General features: G+C 40.1%; 5 protein-coding genes across 5 annotated transcripts; 2 read left to right on the plus strand and 3 right to left on the minus strand.

Moving 5' to 3' along the window:
• Window positions 1–1,627: 1,627 nt before the first annotated feature.
• Window positions 1,628–4,846, minus strand: LOC126752299 (medium-chain acyl-CoA ligase ACSF2, mitochondrial-like). The gene is made up of 5 exons (XM_050463009.1): window positions 4,710–4,846; window positions 3,595–4,589; window positions 2,231–3,538; window positions 2,023–2,164; window positions 1,628–1,950 (listed from the first exon to the last, which is right to left on the minus strand). Exons 2-5 carry the CDS (start codon window positions 3,702–3,704, stop codon window positions 1,717–1,719), a joined length of 1,794 nt encoding a protein of 597 aa, XP_050318966.1. The 5' UTR covers window positions 3,705–4,589; window positions 4,710–4,846; the 3' UTR covers window positions 1,628–1,716.
• Window position 4,847: 1 nt separating this feature from the next.
• On the plus strand, window positions 4,848–7,598 carry LOC126752298 (medium-chain acyl-CoA ligase ACSF2, mitochondrial-like). Its single transcript, XM_050463008.1, has 4 exons — window positions 4,848–5,220; window positions 5,475–6,809; window positions 6,956–7,097; window positions 7,212–7,598. Exons 1-4 carry the CDS (start codon window positions 5,126–5,128, stop codon window positions 7,449–7,451), a joined length of 1,812 nt encoding a protein of 603 aa, XP_050318965.1. The 5' UTR covers window positions 4,848–5,125; the 3' UTR covers window positions 7,452–7,598.
• Window positions 7,599–8,095: 497 nt separating this feature from the next.
• LOC126752752 (medium-chain acyl-CoA ligase ACSF2, mitochondrial-like) lies at window positions 8,096–13,156 on the plus strand. Its single transcript, XM_050463713.1, has 4 exons — window positions 8,096–8,521; window positions 11,213–12,547; window positions 12,613–12,754; window positions 12,825–13,156. Exons 1-4 carry the CDS (start codon window positions 8,430–8,432, stop codon window positions 13,059–13,061), a joined length of 1,806 nt encoding a protein of 601 aa, XP_050319670.1. The 5' UTR covers window positions 8,096–8,429; the 3' UTR covers window positions 13,062–13,156.
• A 63-nt stretch (window positions 13,157–13,219) lies between these two features.
• LOC126753257 (uncharacterized) lies at window positions 13,220–13,971 on the minus strand. Its single transcript, XM_050464528.1, has 2 exons — window positions 13,845–13,971; window positions 13,220–13,777 (listed from the first exon to the last, which is right to left on the minus strand). Exons 1-2 carry the CDS (start codon window positions 13,873–13,875, stop codon window positions 13,521–13,523), a joined length of 288 nt encoding a protein of 95 aa, XP_050320485.1. The 5' UTR covers window positions 13,876–13,971; the 3' UTR covers window positions 13,220–13,520.
• A 293-nt stretch (window positions 13,972–14,264) lies between these two features.
• LOC126752995 (uncharacterized) lies at window positions 14,265–15,118 on the minus strand. Its single transcript, XM_050464090.1, has 2 exons — window positions 14,907–15,118; window positions 14,265–14,832 (listed from the first exon to the last, which is right to left on the minus strand). Exons 1-2 carry the CDS (start codon window positions 14,935–14,937, stop codon window positions 14,453–14,455), a joined length of 411 nt encoding a protein of 136 aa, XP_050320047.1. The 5' UTR covers window positions 14,938–15,118; the 3' UTR covers window positions 14,265–14,452.
• Window positions 15,119–16,281: the final 1,163 nt, after the last annotated feature.

The raw sequence follows: 16,281 nt of genomic DNA on the forward strand, positions 1-16,281 counted from the left end.
TTGCATTTGTTTGCAGCCGCGTCAACTTGTTTGATTTCGCCAGCCGCTACGCCGTCAAGATTTGTTTGTTTACATTTGTTGATTGTTTATTATGCGTTGATATGTTGAGACGAAGCCGCGAAATGAGAAAAACTTGGAGCGTGCAGTGCCCACGTCGCTCTGGCATAGCGCCACACTCAATTTGTTAGTTCTCTTCAGTAGCCCTCATGTACACAAGTGTTAATTACCTTGCTTGCACAACCAAAGCACTTACATATAAATTAAATTAAGTCAACACTCTCGCTAAGTTTTTATAGGCTATGGGAATGCACATAAAAAGCGACCTTTGAGACGCGCCGATTAATTTGGCTTTTCAGATTCTAACAGATTAGTGCTGATGTGTTTCACGCAAAGATCAAGATCTAAAGATCCGAATGAAAGCGCCTTAAATGTCACTTGAAGTACACATACATACACATACAAATACATGTATGTATATAGTATACTCACATGTAGACAAGCGCTAGCGGAGGCAGATAACAGCTTGCATACAATTTTCAACTTGCAATCGAATATAAACAACATACATTGTGGCCGAGTACCCGGAAATTGTAGTTTAAAATTCCTTGGTAAATGATATTTCAAAACCAAAATGTATTTTGTTAAGTTGCTAGGACTGTCCTTAATTACTATGCCACATATGAACGCGATCGGGTAACCGGTTTGTTTACAGCAGCTGCTTACATTGGTACGATTGGTACAAAGCCTTCAAAGACGGTCGAGTGATCGTTGAAGACATACCGCGTTCTGGACGATCTTCGACCTCTTTAACTGATGAAAATAATAGAAAAGAGAAGAATATGTTGCTTGAAAATCGTCTCACGACTCCGTTCGTATGATTTTTGTGGATATTTTGGGTATGAAACGTGCCCTTGCTTGACTCGTACCGATAAAGCTGATTTTTTTTCCAAAAAGAGTGATTGTGCGAACTCTGATCCCACATTTATGGAGAGCAAAACGACTGCCGATGAGACGTGGGTTCGTCAGTTTGACATGCAAAGGAGTCAACAGTCATTGGAATGGAACTCGTTTCAGTCGAACAAACTGAAGGCCATCCCAAAAACTGCTTATGAAAAATGTTTCGAAGACTGGAAAAATTGTTGACATAAGTCTTTTATATCTGGTGGGGATTGCTTTGAAGGCGACAAAATAAATATTAAATATTTTGCGTTTTCTTTACAATTTCCGGGTACTATTTTAGCACAATGTACCTACATATTATTATTTATATGTATGCTTTACTCTTGTCACTTTGTTTGTGTATGTTTATGTGCTATTATCTTATTTGCAATTGATTTATTTTATTTAGCTTCGGTTTATAAGGAGAACGCTTGTGCGCGAGTGTCAACAATTGAGAATATGCAACCGCCGAAATTATAAAATTTGAAAGTTCACAAGGTGACGGAGAAACGAAAGAAAAATTGCCGATTTGCATTTCTGAGTTGTAGATTGTTTTCGAGTTGGTTGCTTCAACGGAAACTCGTGAATGATTTTATATACAAGTATATATGTATATTGATGTTTTTTATATAAAAAACTTGTACCGTTAGTTATATCTCTCAAATTAAAAACAAATAAAATAAAGAAGTTTGAGCACAATTTTGTAGAATTTTATTTTTTATATAAACTTTAGATGAATCAATAACTTTGGAATGTAAGTTTCATTATGAAAACCCTTTAACTCTCCGATTCCTTTTGAAACCACTCCTGCAATTCGTACTTTTTGATTTTTCCAGAGGTTGTCTTTGGATACTCTTCCACGCATCGAACATAGCGCGGCACTTTGAAGTGTGCTATTTTGCCCTGGCAAAATTTCTTCACATCTTCTTGTGTAAGCTTGTTCGCACCAGAGCGCAAACGTATGTAAGCGCAAATCTCCTCGCCCATACGCTTGTCGGGTACACCAACTACCTGCAAAACACGTGATAACCACAGTGCGATGAGCGTTCATAGTAGCAATATTATGTCAATGTCTCAATTTACCTGAGATTCTATGATATCCTCATGTGTGTCTAGGAAATCTTCAATCTCCTTTGGGAATATGTTTTCTCCACCACGAATTATCATATCTTTATTACGACCAGCAATACGCGCCACGCCGTCGGATTGTAGTATACATTTGTCACTTAAAACCAAATCGAAATATGGAAATAAAACTTAACAAATTGTTCTTGTTAATCACAACACTCACCCTGTCTTGAGCCAGCCATGTTTATCTAGTGTTTCCTTCGTTTTGTCCGCATCGTCTTGATATTCGGTCATTACCACATAACCACGAACGCACAATTCCCCCAACTCGCCGAATTTAACCACCTCACCTTTATCGTTGATCACTTTTGCCTCAACGTGATCGTACAAGCGTCCAATCGTTTGGCTTGCTTCCTCCACGCTCTCAGTGCCCTCTTGTGTGAAGAATGCTGCACATGCTTCCGACATACCATATCCGACCAGGAATTCTTTTAAATTAAATATCTTCTTTGTTTGTGCGTAGATCTCGGGTGAACAAGCCGCACCACCCACAATGCCCAACTCTAATGTGTTAGTCGCATGCTTCGAAACCATCTGCTCTTCTAGCATACCCACATACATCGTTGGTGTGCCCAATATGAGGTGGCAACCTTCGTTGGCGATACTTTCCAGTGCCGCCTTACTATCGAACGTTGGGCTGGGCAGTACTAATGTAGCGCCATGCTTTACGGCAGCGTTCACCACACTCAAACCGAAAACGTGGAACATAGGTAATGTCATACATATATGCTTGTGACCGTTATGCAACTTCAAGGCCCTACCGAAATAATATCCTTGATTGAGAAAACTGAAGTTACTGAGTACCGCTAACTTGGGTTTACCAGTGGTTCCTGAAGTGAATTGTATACTACTCGCGTTTTCCGGCTTAATATTTCGAACATTTTCATTTAACTCGTCTATAAGTTTAACTTCCGTTGAAGACGGTTCACAAAGCAATTCAGCCCAATTTGTGAACTCCCCCGAAGAGGACTTGCCAGCTATGATGACGTGCCGTAAATGCGGAAATTGAGTAGTATCAATCGCGTGAGGCACAGCTGCACCGGCAGTAGGAAGTAAACTTTTCAAAATCTTATAAAAATTCTGCTTGCCGCACTGTTCCGTTGTTATTAGCGTATGAACTTTGGCCTTCTTCAGCGCATAGTCGAGTTCCTGCGCCTGTAGCGCCGGATTTATACAAGCGGTTATATAACCGCCCAGCTGTGCAGCCAAGTAACTAATGTACCATTGTGTGCTGTTTGTGATCCAGAGACCCACAACATCCTGTCGTTGCATGCCGAGTCCTTGAAGTTTTACCGCAAGCTTTCCGGCTTCATGTATGACCTCTGCAAAGGTGTAACGCTTGTTTTCATAGCACGAAATGAGCGCAGTGCGATCTCCATACTTCGCAGCGGCTTCCTGAATCAGCGCTCCAAAGGTGCTGTACTGCAAAGGCTCCTTGCCCGTTTGATGAAAATAAGCTAAGTCCGAATAACTGAATGCGAATAAATTTTTAGCACATTTCAAAGTTAAAAAGTGGTCAGTAATCACCTTCGCTTATCTACTTGTGTCTGATAAGCTGCGAATTTCGTGAAATTACAGTTTACTTTTGCTCTTCGGCAGTGCGCTATGACACTGAAAATACCCGTATTTAATAGCATTTGTATGCACCTCGTATCTAGAACAGCACGAAAACAAAGAGCTTATCACGACAAGTGTTGTCCGTTCTGCGCGCGCTTCTGTACTGATTTAAACGAAAGTGGCCCGAGCGAGCGACTAACTATCCGGAGTCAAAGCTCGTGGTGTTTGTTTTGAAACTGGAGAAACTGATGTCGAGTACTATTTGATGGACTCCATGGTAGCGAGGTCAACCTGCACTGGCACGATTTCACTCAAACATTCATGTCAACCTTATCGCTCGCTCATAAGCATGATAACTTTACAGTCAGCGCTCACTCACTCAGCTCAACTAGCGTAAAGAAAGAAGCTTCCATTTGAATCGCTGATTGTCGTTCTGCCTTCGAAAAAATGCTTCAGTGCGTGACTCCAATGAGTGAAACCTAAGAAAACTAAGAAAAACGTTATACAAGTGACTGCCCTACTTCAGATTATACAATTTTGAATTTGAACTTATTCAAGTATGTCAAATTCTAAATACTCTCCTTTAAAGCAGCTGCTTTTGGTATGGTCCTAGCAATCCGAATTTTTTAATATTTCCGAAAGATCATAAACGCATACTTTTTTTGCTTGGTATTCTGAAAAATTGATTCTTCGGCTCCTCTAAGAGCGTCTCTCAACGTATGAGATACACGGTATTGGTATGACTTATACATTGGTGTGGTAAACTAAACCCCAAGGAAATAGAATGCTTGTGTATAGATCTACAGAGGTTGAATCGAATTTACATAGGTCTGAATTTGTTAAAAACATAGCCGAATCTCATAGTGATCTTAACCACTTGCTTTACCGAACAGTTATTCGGAGTGTCGCATAACCGGTAACAGGCAACCAAAAAATATCACAGCCATAGTGATAACTAACAGTGGCTGCGAGAGAGAGAGAGAGAAAATTAAAGAATTCGCACATTCGGCAAAAAATCGTAATTTTACTCGACACATTTAATTTTTCAAACACAACTATAGACCGGACTCTTCACACACACTCACCTAATATTTAATAATCATTAACGCAATCTAATCATGTCCATATGATTCAAGTACGCACCTCTGGCGCTCTCAATTTGTGCGCTCGCTGCGCTCTGGTTTGCTCGTCGCATTAAACCAATTTAGTCGTGCACTGACTGTTGGTGGCACACTAATGTGTACACCAAAGCCCCAGACTGTCTTACTTGAGTGCTGTCGGTAAAGACAGAAAATATTCCACTAAACTTATTAATACAATAGAAGACTGCGTGTCATAAAGTTTTATCGCCTTTCCGAGTGTCGCATCTTGTATGTTTATCGGTTCGTCGCTTAAAAAATAAGACATACAAGTATTTGCTCACACGCAACTGCCTTTGAGGTCTGCGTCGATTTAGAACACGGAAGCGACCTTCACCTTGAATCAATTACAACTGTGAGCTATGATGAGCAGCAAAGGGTTTGCCTTTACTCAGCATTTCTATAAAAATGTGCTCAGCAGATCGCGCAGGCAGCGTTCTCTCGTTTGGCTCCGCCGGTGAGTATAGGTGTGCAAAGCGACTACATGTATACGCACACGAATGTAGATATTCAAGATCATTAAAAACAGACGGTTAACAACAAAGTACAATGTTAGATTTAATATGTTTGTACAGTAAGTGTAAATAAAGGCAATTGTTGGGATTGATAACACTCAATGCCAAACAAATAAAGTATCGTTAGCGCTATCTACTCCAGCGAACTTATAAAGGTGTTTATCTATATTGATAATTTTTTTCCATTTTCATTTAGTTTATCTGCGGAACCGCCAGCGGTTGTGAAAGGGCACAACTCTCACCCCGCGCACTTGCATTATATTGGCAAGCATCCTTTGGTATATCGCAGTGTTGGTCAGGAATTGGAACGTGCTGTTGCCGAATATGGCAGTACGGAGTCCATTGTTTCGTGTCACGAACAAAAGCGCTACACATTCCGCAGTCTCATTGAGGATGTCGATCGTGTTGCCGCCGGCCTTTTGAAACTTGGTCTGCAGCAAGGAGATCATGTGGGTATTTGGGCGCCCAACAACATGCACTGGTATCTAACAATGTTGGGAGCAGCACGCGCTGGTTTGGTGTCGGTAGGCATAAATCCCGCCTTTCAAGGGCCCGAAGTTGAATACTGTCTGAAGAAGGTCAAAGTGAAAGCAATAATAATGCCGGAGAGCTTTAAGACACAAAACTACTATGAAATCATAAAAGGTATTTGTCCGGAATTACCGGATAGTGTTGATGGCCGCATAAGGAGTGTCAACTTGCCTCATCTAAAGTATGTCGTTGTTGACACCCCCAACAAATTAAAAGGCGCACTTACTTTCGACGATTTGCTCGATCTGAGCAACCCAGCTGAGCGTGAGGCTATCAAGCAACTGCAACATCATATTATGCCAGACAGTGGTTGCAATATACAGTTCACCTCTGGCACCACGGGAAAACCGAAGGCCGCTGTCCTATCACATTACAATTTCGTTAATAACGGTATACACATCGGCGATCGTAATCAATTCGACGGTAGCTCTCGCATCTGCGTGCAAGTTCCGCTTTTTCATGTATATGGCGTGGTAATTACTATAATGTCTGCGATGACACATGGGAGCACCTTGGTGCTACCGGCAGCCGGGTTTAGTCCAGCCGATTCGTTACATGCCATTGTCAATGAGAAATGCACCGTTATACATGGCACACCCACCATGTACGTTGACCTAATCAAGAAACAGCGAGAACTAAAACTTCCGTTAGAGACTGCGAAAATGGCCGTCACTGGGGGAGCACCGTGTTCGCCTCAACTTTTCTTAGATATTAAAAATGTTTTGGGCCTGGATCATGTGCGCACCGTTTATGGCTTGACCGAAACCACAGCGGTAATATTCCAGTCCAGAGCGGGCGATAAAATTGAACACATTTTGAACACCGTAGGGCATTTGTTGGAACACATTGAAGCCAAAGTTGTCGATGCCGAAGGCCACATAGTTCAGTTCGGCGAACCAGGCGAGCTCTATGTGCGCGGCTATGCCACCATGTTGGAATACTATGACGATGCGGAGAAAACAAAAGAAACCATTGGCAATGACAAGTGGCTAAAAACCGGGTAAGTGGAAATTTTTTAGGCTGCATGATAAGATAAGATGTCAGATATTCCAATGAAGTGCATGAAGACATTAGAAAGAGTTATTAAGTTGATCTAAGAAATGTATGAACACAATTGAAAACTCATTAGTTTTCGCTATATTTCAGTGACCAATTCATTTTGCAAGCAGACGGCTATGGACGTATTGTTGGGCGCTTGAAGGAGATGATCATACGCGGCGGAGAAAATCTTTTCCCCAAAGAAATTGAAGACTTTCTCAACTCACATCCGAAAATCATTGAAGCGCATGTAAATAATTATTATTTTTAAGAGGTGTTACATAGCAAGGTTAAAATTACTCAAATCTCTCTCTTTTTCTCGCTCCCTCTCTCTTCTTTCTTCTCTCTTCTCTCGTTTATCCAGGTCATCGGCGTGCCAGATGAACGGTTAGGTGAAGAGTGTTGCGCCTTCGTGCGGTTGCAAGATGGCGTTGAGACCATTACACACGATGAAGTGAAGGAGTTCGCCAAAGGAAAGTTGGCACACTTTAAAGTGCCTCGTTACATGATACCGATAGATCAATTTCCTCGAACTGCTTCGGGCAAAATACAAAAGTTCAAACTCGCCGAGGCTTACAAAGAAATGCAGAAACAAAAGCAATAGTTTATATCTAGAAATTTAGAAGAGACTGATACTAATACCCAAATGCATCTAAAAACGAAGAAAATTATTTAACAAAATTGTATAATCACACATACATTAATAAAAAAATTACTTAATTATTTAATAATAAAGCTGAAATGGTTTTGAGATCTTTCTTTTTTCTGCTGGGCTTATCACTATTCAGTTATTTATAGTGTCTTAGTGTTTTTTATCAACCAAAACAGAGATAGCGCAACAGAGCAATTCAAAAACGCTCTCTGTTTGAGTGTAGGGCAGCCGCAAGTATCAATCTATGTTGATAAACTAAGTCAAGCTAGGGTTGCCATTTAGTTCCAAATGAATGTAGTAAGATTTGTATTATTTTATGTGAAACAAGGAACAAGGTTTAGGGCGTATCCGAGAGGCTTATGGTTTTGCATAAAGAGCTATACAAACATTTATGAAATCATTTGAAATCAGCCTTAAGGCAAAAGTATATCTGAACCCTCCTCGAACAATTTTTAGTGAAAAAACTTGTCTTGTTTAAATTCTCAATTTGGTAGCGAGCATTTTAGTGTAGCGAGAACACTACATAGGACACTTATTTGCCGATGAATGTGCATTAATAAAAACCGTGCGTGCGAGTACCAGGCAGTCCGATTCAGCATTGATAGGCTCCGGATCGTTCAGTCGTACTCGCGCCGTCGTGCTGGCATAACCACATTCAACTCGTCTCCCCAGCTTATACACGGTGAAATTAGAAACAAATTGTGACTTTGAAATTATCTAAACCGTGTGCGTACGCGTGACAGATCGCAACGATCTAACGCTAATCAAAAGTAGGAAATCACTTTCTCACACACGCACGCATACATTTGATTGCTGCAAATAAGCTGAACAATTGGATAATTCTATAAAATAGTTGCACTGCAAATTGTTGCAGCTTTGTATATTTATAAAAAAATCATTACTAATAAATTCATAGAAAAAAAAAGCGCGATGTACAAGAAGAAGCTGCAGGCGATCTCACGGCTCGTAAGCAAGCGCATCCTTGCGCCTAATGGCCAGCTTTCTCGCTTTCAATTGCGTTGGTAAGTATTGGAGGATATAAGGTCCGCCACAAAGACATTGCACTTTAGACTTTATAAGATTTAATAATTTTAGAAATCGAACTCGATTACGCAGCGTTGAGCTCGGCGAGCATTATTAATTCAACGTCTACTTTGTGACTTATGCGTTTATTTTTTCAATTGATTGCGGTTACTAAATGTTTTTACTTTATGGCAAACATATTTACCTTTGCAAATGTGATACTACATTGTATTTCTAATTAGATTGAACAGTAGAGTAAATACTACAGAGCAATTGATTTTTCGCTTAAAATATTTACTATTCATATCTTAATAATGGTTTTCCACACATTTGGAAAACCGGATCTGCCGCACTTGAGTTCTTGAGTCCGTTAATTCTATTGCTGCGTTAGTTTAGGTGCATTTTCGTAATTATTGCCGAGCACCTCGTTGCATATGAATAATATACATGTGTAAGGGCATGACGGGTGGAGACTTTAGGTTCATTAATAAGGCTATTAATTCAACAAATGCCATTGGAAATAGAAATGGAAAACACGTCTGGTTTGAGTTCAGACCACAGCGTATATTGCACATACGAAAAGTGGGAAAAAAGGTTTTTTTTGTAAAAAGAAGTCATTCGGTGCCAAGTCAGGGCTATGCGTAGATGCATCATCAAATTGATGTTTTGCGTGCTTTAAAATGCAGTTGTTTCAGTTGAGTTCGGCGGTTGGGTTTCCTGATTTCTTGAAAAACAGCTGGCGAAAAAATGATTCAGAATTTACTGTTCTGCATTGTTCTAGTGGTATAGTTGTCCAGTTGTCGATGTGTTTTTAACATTGTTTGGGACTCAAAGAAATTTTTGTTTGCAGTTAATGTCTATAGTTGCTATATCTCATGATAGGTCAGATGACGATCTGGCAATATTAGTGTGTGCACAGCATCAATAGTTTCCGGAACAAGAAACGATTTTGGACGACCTTCACGAAATCCATCTTCAGTCATTTATGACCTCGCTTGGAATCCACCGTACCATCGATAAACTCTGGCCTTTGATGGAGCTTCATCAAACTTCATCAAAAATGGATAGTTGTAAAAAGTAATCGCTCGAAAATGTTTGCGATTTAATTCTATTTTTTGGCCGAAATGCATATTTCAAGTTACTGCAAGCAATACAAGTAGCGGTCTTCTGAATATATGTAACATCAAAAATGTCAAGCTTTAAGATAAAGTTGTGAGTTTCCAGATTGCGGCACTAAAACTGCAAAATCCCGAAATATAAAAGGCAATTTATGTACACCTCTTTGTAAGGACAGAAATTTTCCATTTTGTTTAAAAATATTCTGTGAAAATACAAATTTACACTAGAAGGTATAAAGATGATAAGTAGGTAAGACATTTTTAGTTGAAAGGAATTTGTATATGTATTTATTCGGTAACTGCGGTCTGGCACTTTTTATGGATTAATTCGGGAGTACTCTCTTTGATTGCTTCATTCACACGCTATGCCTACATGCGACACACTTCTCTTCGTACAGCGATATCAAAACAACCACTTATCTGAACTGTCGTATCTTGACCAAAATAAAACCCGTTATTTTACGATTGAATATTGTAATCTTCCACTCGTGTTAGCTTTTATATTTGGCGCATGGCGCTGTGCACATACATACACACATACAAACATAATGTTTTAAAAATAAATTAATAAAGATGAGACAGCTCATTTTATTGCTCAAATTACAAGCAGATACTTATGATTTCAGTGATAAGCAAACCGGCGGGAGAGTTCGTTATCTCTTAATAGACAGACAGCGAAATTATTTATTGCCAGAATATTCAAGTGATTTAGATGAGGACAACGTAACAAAAAAGGAACAACTCCATAAAACAGTACTTTACTTTGAGAATTTCCAAACATAGCCAGATTTAATTAAATAAATGGGGGCCCACACAACAATCCGTTGTTCTAGAGCAGGACCATGCACTCCATTTCAGCGTTATAGTTGTGTACTCCACGGAGTACCTTCAGACAATCATTTTTATATCTACTCTCAAAACCACTAGTCCCTGGAGCACCTGCGTTAAATCAACTTCGAAACCACATTTTTGTTTAAGCACAAGTATCTCTGACAATAAGACAAAAAAAATTTTTACAATCACACACGCGTATACTTACATACATACGTACATGCATAATTTGCATTTAATTAATACTTTTCTATTTCTGTGTTCATTTTCACGTTGACATTCATACATATTGAGAGACAAATTGTTTTGCTCTTCTAACCCGCAATCACTTATACAACGAGCGATGGTGAAGAACGTAGAAGCGCGAGCAGTGATCGGGTTTCTAGACATGGTTGGTGCACTATTGCTTCACAAACGAACATTTCACGGAGAGATGAACCACTTAGTTTAATTAGTCAACTAAAAAGATTTAAGATAGGGTGCATGACTACTATCAAAAGATTCGTTTTTTGAGGTTTAGTGGAATAACGTTTCAATCTAATCAAAGCAATATTTTTTTACTCATACGTTATTATCTTTTTGTCGATCTAATCTATAAAATAGCCCTTTCGGTTCAAAATAAACAGTATAAAATTTCTACAACATTTCTATTACAAGCTCATATATTTTCTTTTGAGGGTTGTACTTATGTCGAGTAGTTGAGATAATAAGTGATACACGTGTGCTTTGTATTCCCCACAGCTTATCTACTCAGGTTCAAGCGGCTGTCAAGGAGCATCACTTTCACCCCGCGCACTTGCATTATATTGGCAAGCATCCTTTGGTATATCGCAGTGTTGGTCAGGAATTGGAACGTGTTGTTGCCGAATATGGCAGTGCGGAGTCCATTGTTTCGTATCACGAGCAAAAGCGCTACACATTCCGCAGTCTCATTGAGGACGTCGATCGTGTTGCCGCCGGCTTATTGAAACTCGGTCTGCAGCAAGGCGATCACGTGGCGATTTGGGCGCCCAACAATATTCACTGGTATGTAGCAATGTTCGGGGCAGCACGCGCTGGTTTGGTGTCGGTAGGCATAAATCCCGCCTTTCAAGGGCCCGAAGTTGAATACTGTCTGAAGAAGGTCAAAGTGAAAGCAATAATAATGCCGGAGAGCTTTAAGACTCAAAACTACTATGAAATCATGAAAAGTATTTGTCCGGAATTACCGGATAGTGTTGATGGCCGCATAAAGAGTGCCAACTTGCCTCATCTAAAGTATGTCGTTGTGGACAGCCCCAATAAATTGAAAGGGGCACTTACTTTCGACGATTTACTCGATTTAAGTAACCCAGCAGAGAGAGTTGATGTCACTAAACTCCAGCGGCATATTGTACCAGATAGCGGATGCAATATCCAGTTCACCTCCGGTACTACGGGCCAACCCAAGGCGGCTGTAATTTCGCATTACAACTTCGTTAACAACGGCATACACATCGGCAATCGTAATCAATTGGACAACAATTCGCGCATTTGTGTGCAGGTTCCTCTCTTCCATGCTTATGGTGTGGTTATCACCATTATGGCCGCAATGTCACATGGAAGTGCCTTGATATTACCAGCAGCAAGCTTTAATCCTGCTGCCTCGTTACATGCCATTGTTGACGAAAAGTGCACCGTTATCCATGGTACACCCACGATGTATGTTGATCTCATTAAGAAGCAAAGGGAACTAAATCTGCCACTGAAGACTGCGAAAATGGCCATCACTGGTGGAGCACCGTGTTCGCCGCAACTATTTTTGGACATTAAAAATGTTTTAGGCTTAGAGCATGTACGTACGGTGTTCGGTATGACCGAGACAACGGCGGTTATTTTTCAGTCCCGTCCCGATGATAGCATGGAACAAATTTTAAACACTGTCGGGCACCTGCAAGACCACGTCGAAGCTAAGGTGATTGACGCTCAGGGCAAAACAGTGGCATTCGGCGAGCGTGGTGAACTGTGCGTGCGCGGATATGCGACGATGCTGGGTTACTATGACGACGAAGAGAAAACCAAAGAGACCATCGGCAGAGATAAGTGGCTCAGAACTGGGTGAGTAACCTGTGTTTTACTCATAAGCGCATTCATAATAAATGTAAAATTTGTATCGAACGCAGCGATCAATTCATTTTACAAGCAGATGGATACGGCCGCATTGTAGGACGTCTGAAGGAGATGATCATACGCGGTGGAGAGAACATATTTCCGAAGGAAATCGAAGACTTTCTCAACACTCACCCGGATATCTGCGAAACTCATGTATGTGAAAGTGCTTTCACCTTGCCCACCATTCCCCGCATAAGTCAATTTATGTTTTCACTACTTGCAGGTGATTGGCGTGCCTTGTGAGAGAATGGGTGAGGAAGTATGCGCATTCGTGCGTTTGCACGATGGCCTCCCGAAGATGTCGCGTCAAGACATTAAAGATTTTTGCCAAGGAAAACTGGCACACTTTAAAATACCGCGTTATTTGGTAACCGTAAGTGATTTCCCAAAGACTACTTCTGGCAAAATACAGAAGTTCAAACTCGCCGAAATATATAAGAAAGAGCATATGACACAATGAAATCGGCGGGGATAATCATTTCTAAAAAATTATGCATTTATTATTGAATAGTTTTTATACAATGTTTAATAAATTAACTATAATAACACGAAAAATGTACGTGTTGGCAATTTTTTCAACTCAAATTCGTGACCCGGTGTCCCAAATACCCCAAAGACCTCTTATCAAATCAGTCGCAAGTTTTTCCTTCAGATTTGTTGAGCAGCGTTATTGAAAAAATGAAACAAAGTGGTGAGTGGAGGAAACCTGTAAGGGTCTGATCTCTGAGCAAACATAAGCCATGAAAATTATCTAAGAATCATCATTTTAATTAAACAAGCCTCAACTCATGACCTTAATTATCCACACAAATAATGAAAATGTTTGTAAAATAGGAAAGTGTACAAATATGGCTCAATTAGGCAATTAACACTTCATTAAAAAAATTACTTTCAAAAATGCAAAAACTATATAGCCTTATCAAGAACTCGTCTCATTCGCCGGCACTTGCGCCCAGTTGAAAATGGGTGCATATATCACTGGAGATCCGCTGCTTGCATCGGACAAAGCACGCACAATAAATCCCAAGGCGCCCGTGGCGTTTTGCGTCAAATTGAAGATTTGTGGTGGAGTTGTTGTCGTTGTTGTTGTCGCCATTGGGCCACAAAAAATGTCTTTTAAGCCTCTAAGTAGAGCCCAACCAAATGCAGTGGATTCGTAGAAGAAGACGGGGAAAACTAAATATTTGAAAAAAAAAAAAAAAATATTAATCTTGAGAAGTTAAACTCCAGTACGAAGACTCACCTACTACCGCAAGCAACAGTTTCAAGTTCATTTTTCGAAATGGTGAAAACAATAGGAGTCAAAATAAGGCTCGAGTTATTTATATGCTTGCTAGACGACGCTCTATTAATTAGCATATTAATGAGTTTAACATAATGTAATGACAAACTCTTATCTATCAGGGTGTGCTGTTATGTATTCTTTAAATGTCATATAAATAAGTGTAGACAAATTATGCTTAGGCACGCTCTTGAGATGAGCACTCTGGATGCTTCGCTTATGGAACAACCAAGTACATAGTTTGGGCTCCGGAGTTTTCAAAACGAATAAGAGTTTCGAATACAAGCATGTATTATATTCACGATGCTGTTCCTTCGCACCCCAACATACTCAATACACTCCGACTATGGTGACTTGAAACACATAGGTACATATTTTCATGATTAATTAAAAAATATTGAATACTTTTGGGAAATTTATTGTTTATTAACTTAATTATGTGGCTTTGATGTACCAAAGATTAATTTGTAAATGTTAAGTACGTCTGCGATATCCAAATATATAACACGTGTTAGCTGCTAAGTATCGAAGTCTGTTGTCTACTATGCTTCAGGAAGTGGATTCGTTTTTTATGGTGCATTTGCAGGCGGGCTTTCGGCAGCCTCCCCATTTACACCGCCCGGAGGTTCTGGGGCATTCGCCATGATAGGTTGAGGCTCGACCACAGGCGTAGTAGCAACCGTAGGTGATAATTCTGGAGCGCTGATTGTCGTCGTTTCTAGAGGAATGGTTGGAGTAGCTTGAGTCGTAGTCGTAGTCGCAGACTCTCCGTCAATAGGTGGTAAAATGACATAAACTGTGGGCGAAGATGGCGTTGGCCGACTACTAGCAATTGAAATGAAAGGTGGTCTCATGAGTGAAAAATTTACACTGAGAATACTGCTTAATAGATTTGGCAGAATAAATGATGATGTGAAATCACCCAAGAGGCAAGCCAGCAAAAATGTCGCTGAGGACGAAAAATTGTCGTAATTAAAAAACTACTCTCATTATGTATATAAACACTTTATATAAATAACTTACCGAAAGGACGTGAAGCGAACTGCGAAGCCATATCTAAGTCGTGCTACCAATGTGATAACTTTACTAACTGAACTCCAAAAGAGCTAGTTAGCAGTGCTTATATAGAGTAGCTTTGCTCACATAATTGTTCTAGTTCGAGTTGTTACTCCAGATACTTACATTTGTGGCTGCCAATTATTATTTTATTATTATTTATCTATGTAGGCCTATTGTTTCCATTGTTATCAGCCGTAAAACGTGTTCAAAGCTTGCATTATGCTTCGTTCTATTGTAATTCTTAAGCATTGCAAACTTAAAGGAGAGCGCTAACCCATCTGGGCATCGGGTGTTGAACGATATGGAAACCATAATTTTTTTCTATTAACTGAAAGTAGTATGTGTCTATAAACAATCGACAGTTATATACACAGTTAGACATATTTATATAGATCAACGAACTTCTAATTTTGACGCCAAGCTCGTAATTTCTTGACGTGAATGTGCATAATGAGCTCAGTTTCATAAGTTACAAGTAAAAATAAAATCGGGTCATTAGTTACTTAAATATGATAACTACAAGCTACACGTTTTTCTTACTCTTTTACAAGTTTAAAAACTATTGTTGTTTCCGAAGATTTCGTAGCTGACGCAAAATGGATGAGCAAGCACACGACATCATCGGAAAGTAATAGGACTGAGTCGATTAAAAAAAAAGTATTGAACCTATCATTACAATTCATTAAAAACTTTCAAAATAGGCTCCTTCTACGTCGATGGAGCGCTGCCAGCCCGATTTCCAAGCATTGCAGGCGTCACGGAAGGCATTCTCCGGAATAGCCTTGAGAGCCCAGGTGCATGCTGCTTAGATCCCCTCCATCGTCTCAAAATGCTTGCCTTTCATAAGTCTTTTCAGGCTAGGAAACAAAAAACTCTCGGGATCATACTCATAGATCCATGACTCGTCGCATGTAAATAATTTATTCAAAAATTGGGAGTCACTTTCGCACAAAAATGTTTGTCCTGACTCTCCAGGTGATCGTTCGTTAGCTGGGAACGCGCTCTACCGAATCCAGTCGGAGCGCGCACGCTCCGAAGTACGGTCGCGGTGGAAGATAATCAGTCCTACTACTTTCTGAACAAACCATGTAATTTTACAAGATCGCCGTATGGTTAAGAGGGGGTGAATTTTCATGATAGTTCAGAGGACCTCTCACGGTTAACTTTGGGCCAAAAGCATCTCGCAGTCGTACAATTTCTGGTTGTCGACCAGCCCACGGGAGATGAATACATCTATCGCTGGAGCGCCAGAAGAGAAGAAGAGACACTTGATGGCTCGGGAGAATCCAGATAAGTTTGGCTTACGTAGCCCTCATGGTACTGTGGAAAATGAGTTCAA

This window comes from Bactrocera neohumeralis, chromosome 3 (genome assembly GCF_024586455.1).
Source record: "Bactrocera neohumeralis isolate Rockhampton chromosome 3, APGP_CSIRO_Bneo_wtdbg2-racon-allhic-juicebox.fasta_v2, whole genome shotgun sequence".
NCBI classification, from domain to species: domain Eukaryota; kingdom Metazoa; phylum Arthropoda; class Insecta; order Diptera; family Tephritidae; genus Bactrocera; species Bactrocera neohumeralis.